We start from the raw sequence: 12,583 nt of genomic DNA on the forward strand, positions 1-12,583 counted from the left end.
CTGACCCTCTGTCCTCTGACCCTCTGTCCTCTGACCCTCTGACCCTCTGTCCTCTGACCCTCTGTCCTCTGACCCTCTGACCCTCTGTCCTCTGACCCTCTGTCCTCTGACCCTCTGACCCTCTGTCCTCTGACCCTCTGTCCTCTGACCCTCTGACCCTCTGACCCTCTGACCCTCTGACCCTCTGTCCTCTGACCCTCTGTCCTCTGACCCTCTGTCCCTCTGACCCTCTGACCCTCTGTCCCTGACCCTCTGACCCTCTGACCCTCTGTCCCTCTGACCCTCTGACCCTCTGTCCTCTGACCCTCTGACCCTCTGACCCTCTGTCCCTCTGACCCTCTGTCCTCTGTCCTCTGACCCTCTGTCCCTCTGACCCCCTGACCCTCTGACCCCCTGACCCTCTGACCCTCTGACCCTCTGTCCTCTGACCCTCTGTCCTCTGACCCTCTGTCCCTCTGACCCTCTGACCCTCTGTCCCTGACCCTCTGACCCTCTGACCCTCTGTCCCTCTGACCCTCTGACCCTCTGTCCTCTGACCCTCTGACCCTCTGACCCTCTGTCCCTCTGACCCTCTGTCCTCTGTCCTCTGACCCTCTGTCCCTCTGACCCCCTGACCCTCTGACCCCCTGACCCTCTGACCCTCTGTCCTCTGACCCTCTGACCCTCTGTCCTCTGACCCTCTGTCCTCTGACCCTCTGACCCTCTGACCCTCTGACCCTCTGACCCTCTGACCCTCTGACCCTCTGACCCCCTGACCCTCTGACCCTCTGTCCTCTGACCCTCTAACCCTCTGACCCTCTGACCCTCTGTCCTCTGACCCTCTAACCCTCTGACCCTCTGTACCTCTGTCCTCAGACGCTCCAGTCCCTGTCCCGGCCCCGTCTCGCCGCCTGCTTCCAGACCGCCTCGTCCCTGGAGCAGCGTCCTCAGCTCAGGGACAGGTTCGTCTTCAGTAACGTCCGAGCCGTGGTCCAGCGAGCGCAGATCGAGCTGCAGCAGCTCGTCCACAACGCCATGTTCACCTTCCAGAGCCTCCTGACCACCGCCCTGGGACGAGAGGACCAGGACTACGTCCCCGTGTCCACCGCAGACCGAGTCCGGCTCCGGGTCCTCAAGGTCAGGCCCGTCTTCATCACCAGGACTTTCACCGTGTCCCAGTAGAAGCTAACCCTGTGTCTCCTCAGCACTTCGACTACGACAGCAGCTCGGTGAGGAAGAGGATCTGTGAGGACGCTCTGGTCCAGATCACTCTGCCCTTCATCAAGGATCAGCTGCAGGAGCAGAGGAAGCAGGTACTGACCAGCGCCCTCTGCTGTTCACAGCGCCCCCTGCTGCTCTCAGCGCCCCCCGCTGTGCACAGCCTGTTATTAGGCTTTTCACAACAAGCTGCACAAAACCTTTACTAAAAACTCCTGCAGGGTCAGAACAGCTGCAGGGTCAGAACAGCTGCATGGTTTGAGGTCCTGTAAGAATGGTCAGTATAGGGCTGGAAAGCGGAAGTGCGAGATTTCCGCCCGCGGATACAAACAAACATCACGTGCCGGTTGTACTGCACTGAGATCGCCCACTTCTTCTTCTTTGACGGCTTTTTCTGTGTTGTTTTGGACAAATTTCGTCTCTGGGACGAAAAAATTGAGTGAGCGGTTGGAACGAGCTGTGAACTCTGGCCATGTCCTGAAGATTGAATGTGACGAGGAGATGAGAAAGGGCCGTGTTCAAGCTAGTGTGATCGCGTAAATGTAAGTTCATACATTGTAAATAGAAATATGTTTTGTAGTATTTTATACAATCACTTTTTCGCATGGTAGATTACGCTTGGTGAAAACACGTCATGTAGATTATTATGTTGTGTGTAAATAACATCAACCTGCCCGGGGGTCCACAGACGGAAATGAGCTCAAGACTATGTCATATTTACTTTTGTTAAATGTTCATTAATATTGTTAGCATTGTTCCTCCATTATCTCTCAAATAAATAAATAAAATACAACTATTTACAGGATGGCGTTACGAGTTAGCTTGAACACATATTCACGTTAACCGTAAAATCTGACTAAATGTTTTATCAAACCTGCAGAGCTTTTCCCGCTGCTTCAGCTGGTCTTTGGGAAACCTGAAAAAGGAGCATGCGGAGCGTAGACTTTGTGATTACAGCCGAAAACAAAACAAAGCAGAGCATTTTCCACCGTTCAGTTAAACCGCCTTCGAACAGCTGCTTGTTTGTTTGGATCCGAGCAATGAACCGGAAGTGCTTCTGGGCTGAGACTTTCCTGCCCTATAAGAGGACGCTCTGACTCGAGTCACATTTATACTGTGGTGTGACTCGTTTCAGATGAACGGCTGCCAAGAGCCGCTTCAGATGGTCACAGGTTTCAGCCCTGACTCTGATGGTCTCAGGTTTCAGCCCTGACTCTGACGGTCTCAGGTTTCAGTCCTGACTCTGACGGTCTCAGGTTTCAGTCCTGACTCTGACAGTCACAGGTTTCAGTCCTGACTCTGACAGTCACAGGTTTCAGTCCTGACTCTGACGGTCTCAGGTTTCAGTCCTGACTCTGACAGTCACAGGTTTCAGTCCTGACTCTGACGGTCTCAGGTTTCAGTCCTGACTCTGACAGTCACAGGTTTCAGTCCTGACTCTGACAGTCACAGGTTTCAGTCCAGACTCTGACGTGTTTCTGTTTGTGTCTCAGCTCCGAGACGCGGCGGACGGCGTTTCCCTCGATCACTGCGACTTCATCGACATCGACAACGTCTACGAGGACGTTCTCCTGGAGGTTCTTCACAGAGACGTCTCCTCAGGTCTGGAGCTCCTTCAGCTTCATAAACACAGATGTTTGTTTGTTTCCAGATGTTTGACTGTCTGGTCTCGTTGCAGTTCTGGCCGACGCCTCTGCTTCACAGAAGTATCAGCTCCTGCCCGACAGCAGAGACTTACTGAGCCGCTCCAGCGTGTCCTCCATCGGGTCTGCGCCCGCCAGCCCCGCCCCCTCTAGCCCCGCCCCCTCCAGCCCCGCCCTCTCGCCCAACACGGCCAATCACAGCCCTCTGTCCGTGACGGCCGCCGTGACCGTCCACACCAACGGGAGCGCCGTTAAAGCTCCGGATCTGCAGAGCGCCGTGAACGAGCTTCAGGAGGAGAAGAAGGTCCAAACCCAGGAGACGAGAAACAAAACAGACGAGGAGACGAGAAACCAAACAGACGAGGAGACAAGAAACGGAGAAACCAAACCGGTGGAAAACGGAGAGAACGTCCCTGAAACTGCAGGAATAATCCCAGGAGGAGCCGACGCCAAAACGCCAGGAATCCCAGACGAAGCGAAGGCGACAGAAGAAGAAGAAGCTCCAGAGAAAATGGAGGACGGCGTGGAGAGAGTTCAGGAGGAAACCGTCCCGGAGCAAGAGGAGGAAGTGGAGGCTCCAGTCCAGGTGAGGAAGAACTCCACTACAAGATCTTCTCAAAAACAGGCTTGTAAAACACTGATGTTTTTATCTCTTCCCAGGCTCCAGTTTCGGCGCCGGTGGTGAGCGGCGAGGAGCCCACGGCAGGAGCAGAGGAAGCGGTGACAGAGGCACAGGAGGCGGCGCCCCCCGGTGGTGAGGAAGAGGCGTCTGCGGCCGAGCAGCTGCAGAAGGAGGAGGAGGAAGAGGGCAGCGACGACGAAGGCTCCACCACCTCCGACGTCCTGGAGGAAAACGCCCAATCACCGCTCAGCTCTGAGGACGACCAATCAGAGCAGAGGAGCCGTGCGAAGCAGGAAGCCAGGTCAGTTCCAGATGTTACTGTGAGATACAGCTGCTGGTCTCCATGGAGATGTGAGTACAGGCCGTGAAACGAGATTTAAAGTCTTCAGTGAAGGTTCTTGAGTCCTCGTCTGTTCTCTGTAGTTGAAGTGTAGAACGTTTCTCCTCTTTATCCAAAAGGCTTCGTCAGCTTGAGGGTTCAGTATCTTTGCAGTTCCTAGAACTGCACTTTTCTGGACCGAGATGTCTGATGTATTTCCTGGGATCTGCTGGAGCCACTCCTCCAGTTTGGGGGTCACTGCCCCGAGTGCCCCAACCACCACGGGCACCACTGATGCTTCACCCTCCAGGTTTTCTCCAGCTCTTCTCTGAGCCCCTGGTATTTCTCTAGTTTCTTGTGTTCCTTTTTCCTGATGTTGAAGTCTTGGTATTGCTATGTCGACCACAGCGGCTCCTCTGCTCTTTGTCACCACCACAATGTCCGGTTGGTTCATTACCTTCTGTCCGTCTGGATCTGGACGTCCCACAGGATCTTGGCTCGGTCATTCTCGACCACCTTTGGAGGTGTTTCCCACTTTGACCTTGGGGTTTCCAGCCCAGACTCTGCACAGATGTTCCTGTACACTATACCAGCCACTTGGTTATGGCTCCATGTAAGCTTTCCCTGCCAGCATCTTACACCCTGCAGTTATGTTCTTACACCTGCAGTTATGTTCTTACACCTGCAGCATCTTACACCCTGCAGTTATGTTCTTACACCTGCAGTTATGTTCTTACACCTGCAGTTATGTTCTTACACCTGCAGTTATGTTCTTACACCTGCAGTTATGTTCTTACACCTGCAGTTATGTTCTTACACCTGGGCTCTTGTCTGGTGTGGTAGATCTGGGCCTCTGTTGCTCTGGTGCTCGAGGCTCCTGTGCAGCCATGATGAGCCTCTGTGCTGTCCTTTAGTCCGGCTCTGTCGAGCCATTGGTAGGATTTCTGTATATCCGCCACTTCAGTTATGTTTGGGTGGTACCTGCCGTGTAGGGGCCACTTCAGTTATGTTTGGGTGGTACCTGCCGTGTAGGGGCCACTTCAGTTATGTTTGGGTGGTACATGCCGTGTAGGGGCCACTTCAGTTATGTTTGGGTGGTACCTGCCGTGTAGGGGCTTGTCCTCCCATGACGGGACCTCCAGCACCTCATCTTCTGTTCCCCATTGTCTGAGACATTCACTGAGCGTCATCTGTCGGAGCTTTGTCCTTGATGTACTTATGGATCTCTGATGTTTCATCCTGGATAGTGGCTCTCACACTCACTAGTCCTCGGCCTCCTTCCTTACGGCTAGCGTACAGTCTCAGAGTGCTGGATTTGGGGTGGAACCCTCTGTGCATGGTTAGGAGCTTTCACGTCTTAACATCTGTGGTCTGTATCTCATCCTTTGGCAGCTTATTATTCCTGCAGGGCATCTGATTACTGGTAGGGCGTAGCTGTTTATTGCCCGGGACTTGTTCTTGCCATTGAGCTGCTTCTTAGGACCTGCCTTACTCGTTGGAGGTATTTGGCCGTAGCCGCTTTCCTTGTCACCTCTTCGAGGTTGCCATTTGCTTGTGGGATTCCGAGGTACTTGTAACTGTCCTCAATGTCTGCTATTGTTCCTTCTGGGAGTGAGACCTTCTGTGTGGACGACCTTCCCTCTCTTAGTCACCATCTGACCACACTTCTCTAGTCCCAATGACATCCCAATGTCTGCACTGTATATCCGGGTGGTATGGATCAGTGAGTCGATGTCTCGCTCATTCTTAGCTACAGCTTGATGTCATCCATGTAGAGGAGGTGACTGATGGTGGCCCCGTTCCTGAGTCGGGATCCATAACCAGTCTTGTTGATTATTTGGCTGAGGGGGTTCAGACCTATGCAGAACAGCAGTGGGGACAGGGCGTCTCCTTGTGGCTCGCCATTGGCTTCAAGGGTGGTTTTCCTCAACCTCATGGAGTTTGCAATGAAGGCTCTTAGAGTCCTGTTGATGTTGTAGAGCTCCAGGCATTCAATGATCCAAGTATGTGGCATTGAGTCGTAGGCTTTCTTGTAATCAATCCAGGCAGTGCTCAGGTTAGTGTGTCGGGTTCTGCAGTCTCGAGCGACTGTTCTGTCGACCAGGAGCTGGTGTTTGGCACCTCTGGTATCTTTACCGATTCCCTTCTGAGCTGTGCTCATGTATTGATCCATGTGCTTACTTATCTTAGCCGCTCTGGTGCCGGACATGAGCTTCCACGTTGTGGAGAGGCAGGTTATTGGCCGATAGTTGGATGGGACTGTACCCTTTGAGGGATTGTGCGCCCTTCGGTTAACCATTCAGGGTGATTCCCATCCCTCAGCAGCTGGTTCATTTGTGCTGCCAAGCGCTCATGGAGACGTGAGCTTCTTAAGCCAGTAGGCGTGTATCATGTCAGGGCCTGGTGCTGTCCGGTTTTTCATACCTGAGGCTCTTTCTTGGACGTCTGCCACTGTGATGGTAACCTTTCAAGGCCTCTGTGACTCACTTCCCTCCGTGCTGCCTTGATGTTTTCCTCCAGCCTTCTTTTCCATGGTGGGTATTTCATCTCATGGTTGCTCTTACGATAGCCAAGCGTCTCTAGGATCACTGCTGCTGTGGAGTATATCAGCTCATTGGTTTCAGTGATGGTTGATGTAGGAATTGCTCTCAGAGCTGCATTCACATCTTCTAGGAGACTTTCTGACAGTACGTCTCTGAGCCTCTGTAATTGGCTTCGGGGTTTCACAGTTTGAGCTGAATAACAGAAGTGAATACACATGTTCCGAGTTTCACCTGTTTGAGCTTTAGAAATAAAGTTGACCTTGTGATTTACAGCGAAACCAGCCCCGAGCAAGAGCGCCCCCTGGAGGAAGGAGAGAGTGCAGCGGGAGGGCAGGAAGAGGAGCATCCGCCCGAGGGAGCTGAGCAGCTGCAGGAGGGAGGAGAGCGCCCCCTGGAGGGAGGAGCAGAAGAGCAGCCCCCCCTGGAGGGAGGAGCAGAAGAGCAGCCCCCCCTGGAGGGAGGAGCAGAAGAGCAGCCCCCCCTGGAGGGAGGAGCAGAAGTACAGCCCCCTCCTTCTGACAGCATCAGGGCGATCCGGGACCTGGTGGAGGAGGTGATCGAGGTGGAGGAGCTGGTGCAGAAGTATCCCTCAGGAGTCCCCACAGACCTGCAGAGCCTGGGCCAGGACTAGGACCAGGACCAGGACCAGGACCAGGACCAGGACCAGGACCAGGACTAACCACAGGCCTCAGTCGCTCCTACAGACTCACTCAAACTAAGGAACATTTTTCACATCGGGATTTTTACTTTCATCTAATTCTGATGGATTTATTGAGCTTTGAACCAAAGGAAGTTCACACCAAAACCGTGTGTGGTTTTATTTTACAAATATGTCACAAAATAAAACCACACATTTAAACTTTTTCTCACCTTTACATTTGTTTTGACCATTTCTGTAACGAGACTTGTTTTTCGATGCCGATCATGTGGAGGATCTGCACATTTACAACATCAGCTCCAACGGCAAGAACTTTGGGGAAATTGGGAAATAATTTGGAAAAATGGGGGAAAATAAGGAAAATATTTGTAATAAAAAAAAGCAAAAATGAGGGAAATAAATACGTGTTTGTGTGTTAAATGTAAATGTAAATGAACGCCTCACTTTTATATGAAAACATTCAATGACAGAAAGTTTATTATATTCATTTATATTTTAAAAAAGAATCGTTCGACTTTATTTTCCTCCGTGAAATGAAAACAGTCGAGTTTTTGGTGAAAAGTGACTGATTCTGGAGCTGCTGCTTTCACCAAGTGCCTCATGAAGGAGCCAATAGCGCCCCCTGCTGCCTGTGTGGGCTGTCAGAGCGCCCCCTGCTGCCTATGAGAGCTGTCAGAGCGCCCCCTGCTGTCTGTGAGGACTGTCAGAGCGCACCCTGCTGCCTGTGTGGACTGTCAGAGCGCCCCCTGCTGTCTGTGTGGACTGTCAGAGCGCCCCCTGCTGCCTGTGAGGACTGTCAGAGCGCCCCCTGCTGTCTGTGAGGACTGTCAGAGCGCCCCCTGCTGTCTGTGAGCGCCCCCTGCTGTCTGTGAGGACTGTCAGAGCGCCCCCTGCTGTCTGTGAGCGCCCCCTGCTGCCTGTGTGGACTGTCAGAGCGCCCCCTGCTGTCTGTGTGGACTGTCAGAGCGCCCCCTGCTGCCTGTGTGGACTGTCAGAGCGCCCCCTGCTGTCTGTGAGGACTGTCAGAGCGCCCCCTGCTGTCTGTGAGGACTGTCAGAGCGCCCCCTGCTGCCTGTGAGCGCCCCCTGCTGCCTGTGTGGACTGTCAGAGCGCCCCCTGCTGTCTGTGAGTGCTGTCAGAGCGCCCCCTGCTGTCTGTGAGTGCTGTCAGAGCGCCCCCTGCTGCCTGTGTGGACTGTCAGAGCGCCCCCTGCTGTCTGTGAGGACTGTCAGAGCGCCCCCTGCTGTCTGTGAGGACTGTCAGAGCGCCCCCTGCTGTCTGTGAGGACTGTCAGAGCGCCCCCTGCTGTCTGTGAGGACTGTCAGAGCGCCCCCTGCTGTCTGTGAGGACTGTCAGAGCGCCCCCTGCTGCCTGTGAGGACTGTCAGAGCGCCCCCTGCTGTCTGTGAGTGCTGTCAGAGCGCCCCCTGCTGCCTGTGTGGACTGTCAGAGCGCCCCCTGCTGCCTGTGAGGACTGTCAGAGCGCCCCCTGCTGTCTGTGAGGACTGTCAGAGCGCCCCCTGCTGTCTGTGAGGACTGTCAGAGCGCCCCCTGCTGTCTGTGAGGACTGTCAGAGCGCCCCCTGCTGCCTGTGAGCGCCCCCTGCTGCCTGTGTGGACTGTCAGAGCGCCCCCTGCTGTCTGTGAGTGCTGTCAGAGCGCCCCCTGCTGCCTGTGAGGACTGTCAGAGCGCCCCCTGCTGTCTGTGAGTGCTGTCAGAGCGCCCCCTGCTGCCTGCGAGGACTGTCAGAGCGCCCCCTGCTGTCTGTGAGTGCTGTCAGAGCGCCCCCTGCTGTCTGTGAGCGCCCCCTGCTGTCTGTGAGGACTGTCAGAGCGCCCCCTGCTGCCTGTGAGGGCTGTCAGAGCGCACCCTGCTGTCTGTGAGGACTGTCAGAGCGCACCCTGCTGTCTGTGAGGACTGTCAGAGCGCCCCCTGCTGTCTGTGAGGACTGTCAGAGCGCCCCCTGCTGTCTGTGAGGACTGTCAGAGCGCCCCCTGCTGCCTGTGAGGACTGTCAGAGCGCCCCCTGCTGTCTGTGAGGACTGTCAGAGCGCCCCCTGCTGCCTGTGAGGACTGTCAGAGCGCCCCCTGCTGCCTGTGAGGACTGTCAGAGCGCCCCCTGCTGTCTGTGAGTGCTGTCAGAGCGCCCCCTGCTGTCTGTGAGGACTGTCAGAGCGCCCCCTGCTGCCTGTGAGCGCCCCCTGCTGTCTGTGAGCGCCCCCTGCTGTCTGTGAGGACTGTCAGAGCGCCCCCTGCTGTCTGTGAGTGCTGTCAGAGCGCCCCCTGCTGCCTGTGAGCGCCCCCTGCTGTCTGTGAGCGCCCCCTGCTGTCTGTGAGGACTGTCAGAGCGCCCCCTGCTGTCTGTGAGGACTGTCAGAGCGCCCCCTGCTGTCTGTGAGCGCCCCCTGCTGCCTGTGAGGACTGTCAGAGCGCCCCCTGCTGTCTGTGTGGACTGTCAGAGCGCCCCCTGCTGTCTGTGAGGACTGTCAGAGCGCCCCCTGCTGTCTGAGCTTTTATTAAAGTGTGTTAAAGTGTGTCATGTGTTATATTTATACTGAAATAACGGAGCCGTAAAAGAAGCTGATTTTATTCTGATCAAACTGTATCGTGTGAAAGTTTTTATAAATGAAATAAAAACATAAAGAACAGTTTTGATCTTGGTTTATGTTTAAATCCTCCTGCAGATCGGACCAACAGCTCGGGGGAACGAGATCATTATCTCGGGGGAATGTGATAACGCTCTCCCGAGATAATTTTTTGGGAAAAAAAAAATCTATATACTGTATAATTTTTATCTTTCTTCAAAAAAAAAAAAATCTTTTTATTTTCCTTTTTTTTTTAACCCGAGATAAAAAAAAATTTGGGGGGAAAAAAAACAAAAAAAATATACATTTTTTTTAAGAAATATAAAAATTATATATAGATTTTTTTTTTTCCCCCAAAAAATATCTCGGGAGAACGAGATAATTATCTTGGGGGAATGTGAGACTATGGGAGGCCATTTAGGAAAAAAAACACATTACAAATGTGAAAAAACAAAACAAAAATCACAGGTTTACACAATAGATGGCGCACTTGTACATTGTTTGTGTTTGAAACACGTTCAAATACTCTGCCTACACAATAATACATCGAAAATTAACGTGTTTTTTTTCTTTACTTTTAACTTTTTACTACCTTATGCCTGGTTCACAAGGCAGGATAATTAGGCCGATTTAAGACCCGATTCACCCCTTACGACAATCTTAAAAACGCTCCGATAGTCGTAAAATAATCCTGCCATGTGTGGGGTCTTAAGACTGCTCTCGTCTGCTCGGAAGCACGTCGGGACCGCTCCGATCTCAAATCGGGGATATCCAACATGTTGGATTTTTTTGGCCCGATTTCTCCTCGTGTGTGGTGTCCCCCGGGGACAGACGAGCACGAAGCCTGTAGACTGCGGCGTGTAGCCAATCAGAAGACGAGGTGACGAGGCGGCGAGGCGGCGAGGAAACACCGGGAAACAAAATCAAAAGAGCCGGCGGCATGGCACACCAGAGAGTCCGGTGGACGTCGGAGATGGAGGACCAACTCGTCGACCTATGGCAACACCGTGAATGTTTGTACAACGTTTCGTGTAAAGAATATCATAACCGAAATGACAAGGAGAGGAATTGGGCAGAAATTGCTGCTGCACTTGAGATACCAGGTAATGTTTGCCTACACTACCCATCGCTAGCATGACGATAACATCAGTTTATATAAATGTTTCCTGTTTGTTCCTGTCAGTGGAAGAAGTGAAGACGCCACAACTTTAAGAACCCAGTTCAGCTTCTGAAAACTAAACCAAGTGGGACTTCTGAGAAGCCACTTACAAGCAAACAAAGATGGCTCATGAAGACACTGATGTTTCTGAGGAAGCATGTCACCCAACGTGCCACTGAGAGCAGCGTATGTAGCCTAATTGTTCACTGTTCATCAATATTTAAGTTTAATGTCTAAAAATCTCTTCATATATTGTATATAGCTGCCTCATGGCCTGGCTGCAGAGAGGGACCCCTTGAGTGAAACAGATGACGACGTCTCTCTGATGTCTGAGGAAACATCTTCTGAGGAACCTTCTTTTCTCCAGAAGGATGATGACCTGTCCCCTCCTGTACCTCGTACACCCACTGTGAAGAAACTAAAGAAAAGCCAATCGACTGATGCCATTGAAATGGAAAAATTGAAAATTTTACAGCAGATGTCAACTGCTTTTAAGGCTGGTAGAAGCAAACCTGTAGCTGATAGTGACAGCAACTTTGGAGCACAAGTAGCTGAGGAGATGAGATCAATTCAAAACACTGTGGTAAAGACAAGACTAAAGAGAAAAATAATGAATGACTTATATGAGGCTCAGGAGAATGATGCACAGGCATCTACTTCATATCAGCTACCACCTAGTATTTACCCTTTACCCTCCTCTGTTCACATGCCCAATACACAATCAAACCCTCTACACACATACACAGCTCCACAAGAACCACCGCACCACATAGGCGCACAACTGCTACCGAATCAGTACCATCTTCAAAATGAGACACATAGTTACAGGAGAATGCTTGAAGACGATGAGTGAACACAGATTTAAGGTTAGATTGTCAGTTAAGGTTCTCAAGGTTTACTACAACTACCTCTTGTTTTTTGTGGTTAATAAGAAAACAATGCATTTGTTTTATCGAATGCATCTTGAGTTATAACTGTGTCTTTGTTATATATATATTTTTCGGCACTTTTGCTATGTCAAGGCCTTAAAGGAATAGGCCACCGTTTTTACATACTAAAATATGTTCTTACCTCACTTTAGTCTAGTTAATATATCCCCGTCTGGTCTTTGTCCGTGCGCTCACACATACGCAGCCTCTCCCACATGTCACATAGCTCCAAAAAAGCTCACGATAGAAGCTACCAAGCTCTTCCACGTGTTCCCTATTTAAATAAAGTTACGTGAAGTGTTTCCATGCGAAGTATATTTACACAGAAATGTAGCATGTCGATTTTATAAGCAGATAAAAAGGGGAACTATATTGTGAGGCGTAATGATACAGGAGCACAGCGTCCGCGCAGTAACTCCTAAAGGTTATTGACGGAAGTGAGCGGGGAAGTCTTTAGGAGTTACTGCGCGGACGTTTTGCTCCTCGTATCATTACGCCTCACAATATAGTCCCCCTTTTATCTGCTTATAAAATCGACACGTTACATTTCTGTGTAAATATACTTCGCATGAAAACACTTCACGTAACTTTATTTAAATAGGGAACACGTGGAAGAGCTTGGGAGCTTCTATCGTGAGCTTTTTCGGAGCTATGTGACATGTGGGAGAGGCTGCGTATGTGTGAGCGCACGGACAAAGACCAGACGGGGATATATTAACTCGACTAAAGTGAGGTAAGAGCATATCTTAGTATGTAAAAACGGTGGCCTATTCCTTTAAGTTGCAGTTTACCACTGTTGCAATGCCAGTGACATGAACAAATGTTTTATTGGATTGCTTATATCCTGAAGTGAATAATAAAGTTATGTATTTTTCTAAGCAGACTCTGTGTTTGTTTTTTGTTTTTTCATTTTGACCTCTACCCAATACT

At 51.4% G+C, this 12,583-nt stretch overlaps 2 protein-coding genes across 2 annotated transcripts in view; one reads left to right on the plus strand and one right to left on the minus strand.

The window, feature by feature from the left end:
• LOC306964353 (protein Niban 1-like) overlaps positions 1 to 6,976 on the plus strand; it is a gene marked incomplete at its 5' end in the record, with an annotated part of 31,074 nt that extends 24,098 nt beyond the window's left edge. Inside the window, 6 exons of the mRNA XM_079558345.1 lie at positions 856 to 1,116; positions 1,185 to 1,292; positions 2,691 to 2,799; positions 2,876 to 3,426; positions 3,501 to 3,763; positions 6,598 to 6,976. Coding sequence (XP_079414471.1) covers positions 856 to 1,116; positions 1,185 to 1,292; positions 2,691 to 2,799; positions 2,876 to 3,426; positions 3,501 to 3,763; positions 6,598 to 6,955 — 1,650 coding nt within the window. The 3' untranslated portion in view covers positions 6,956 to 6,976. The remainder of the gene's footprint in view (positions 1 to 855; positions 1,117 to 1,184; positions 1,293 to 2,690; positions 2,800 to 2,875; positions 3,427 to 3,500; positions 3,764 to 6,597) is intronic.
• The window catches only part of LOC306964895 (interferon-induced very large GTPase 1-like), a 470,425-nt gene that overhangs the window by 146,422 nt on the left and 311,420 nt on the right, over positions 1 to 12,583 (minus strand). The gene's annotated exons all lie outside the window — the stretch shown is intronic.

This window comes from Gobius niger (genome assembly GCF_951799975.1).
Source record: "Gobius niger genome assembly, chromosome: 6".
NCBI lineage: Eukaryota > Metazoa > Chordata > Actinopteri > Gobiiformes > Gobiidae > Gobius > Gobius niger.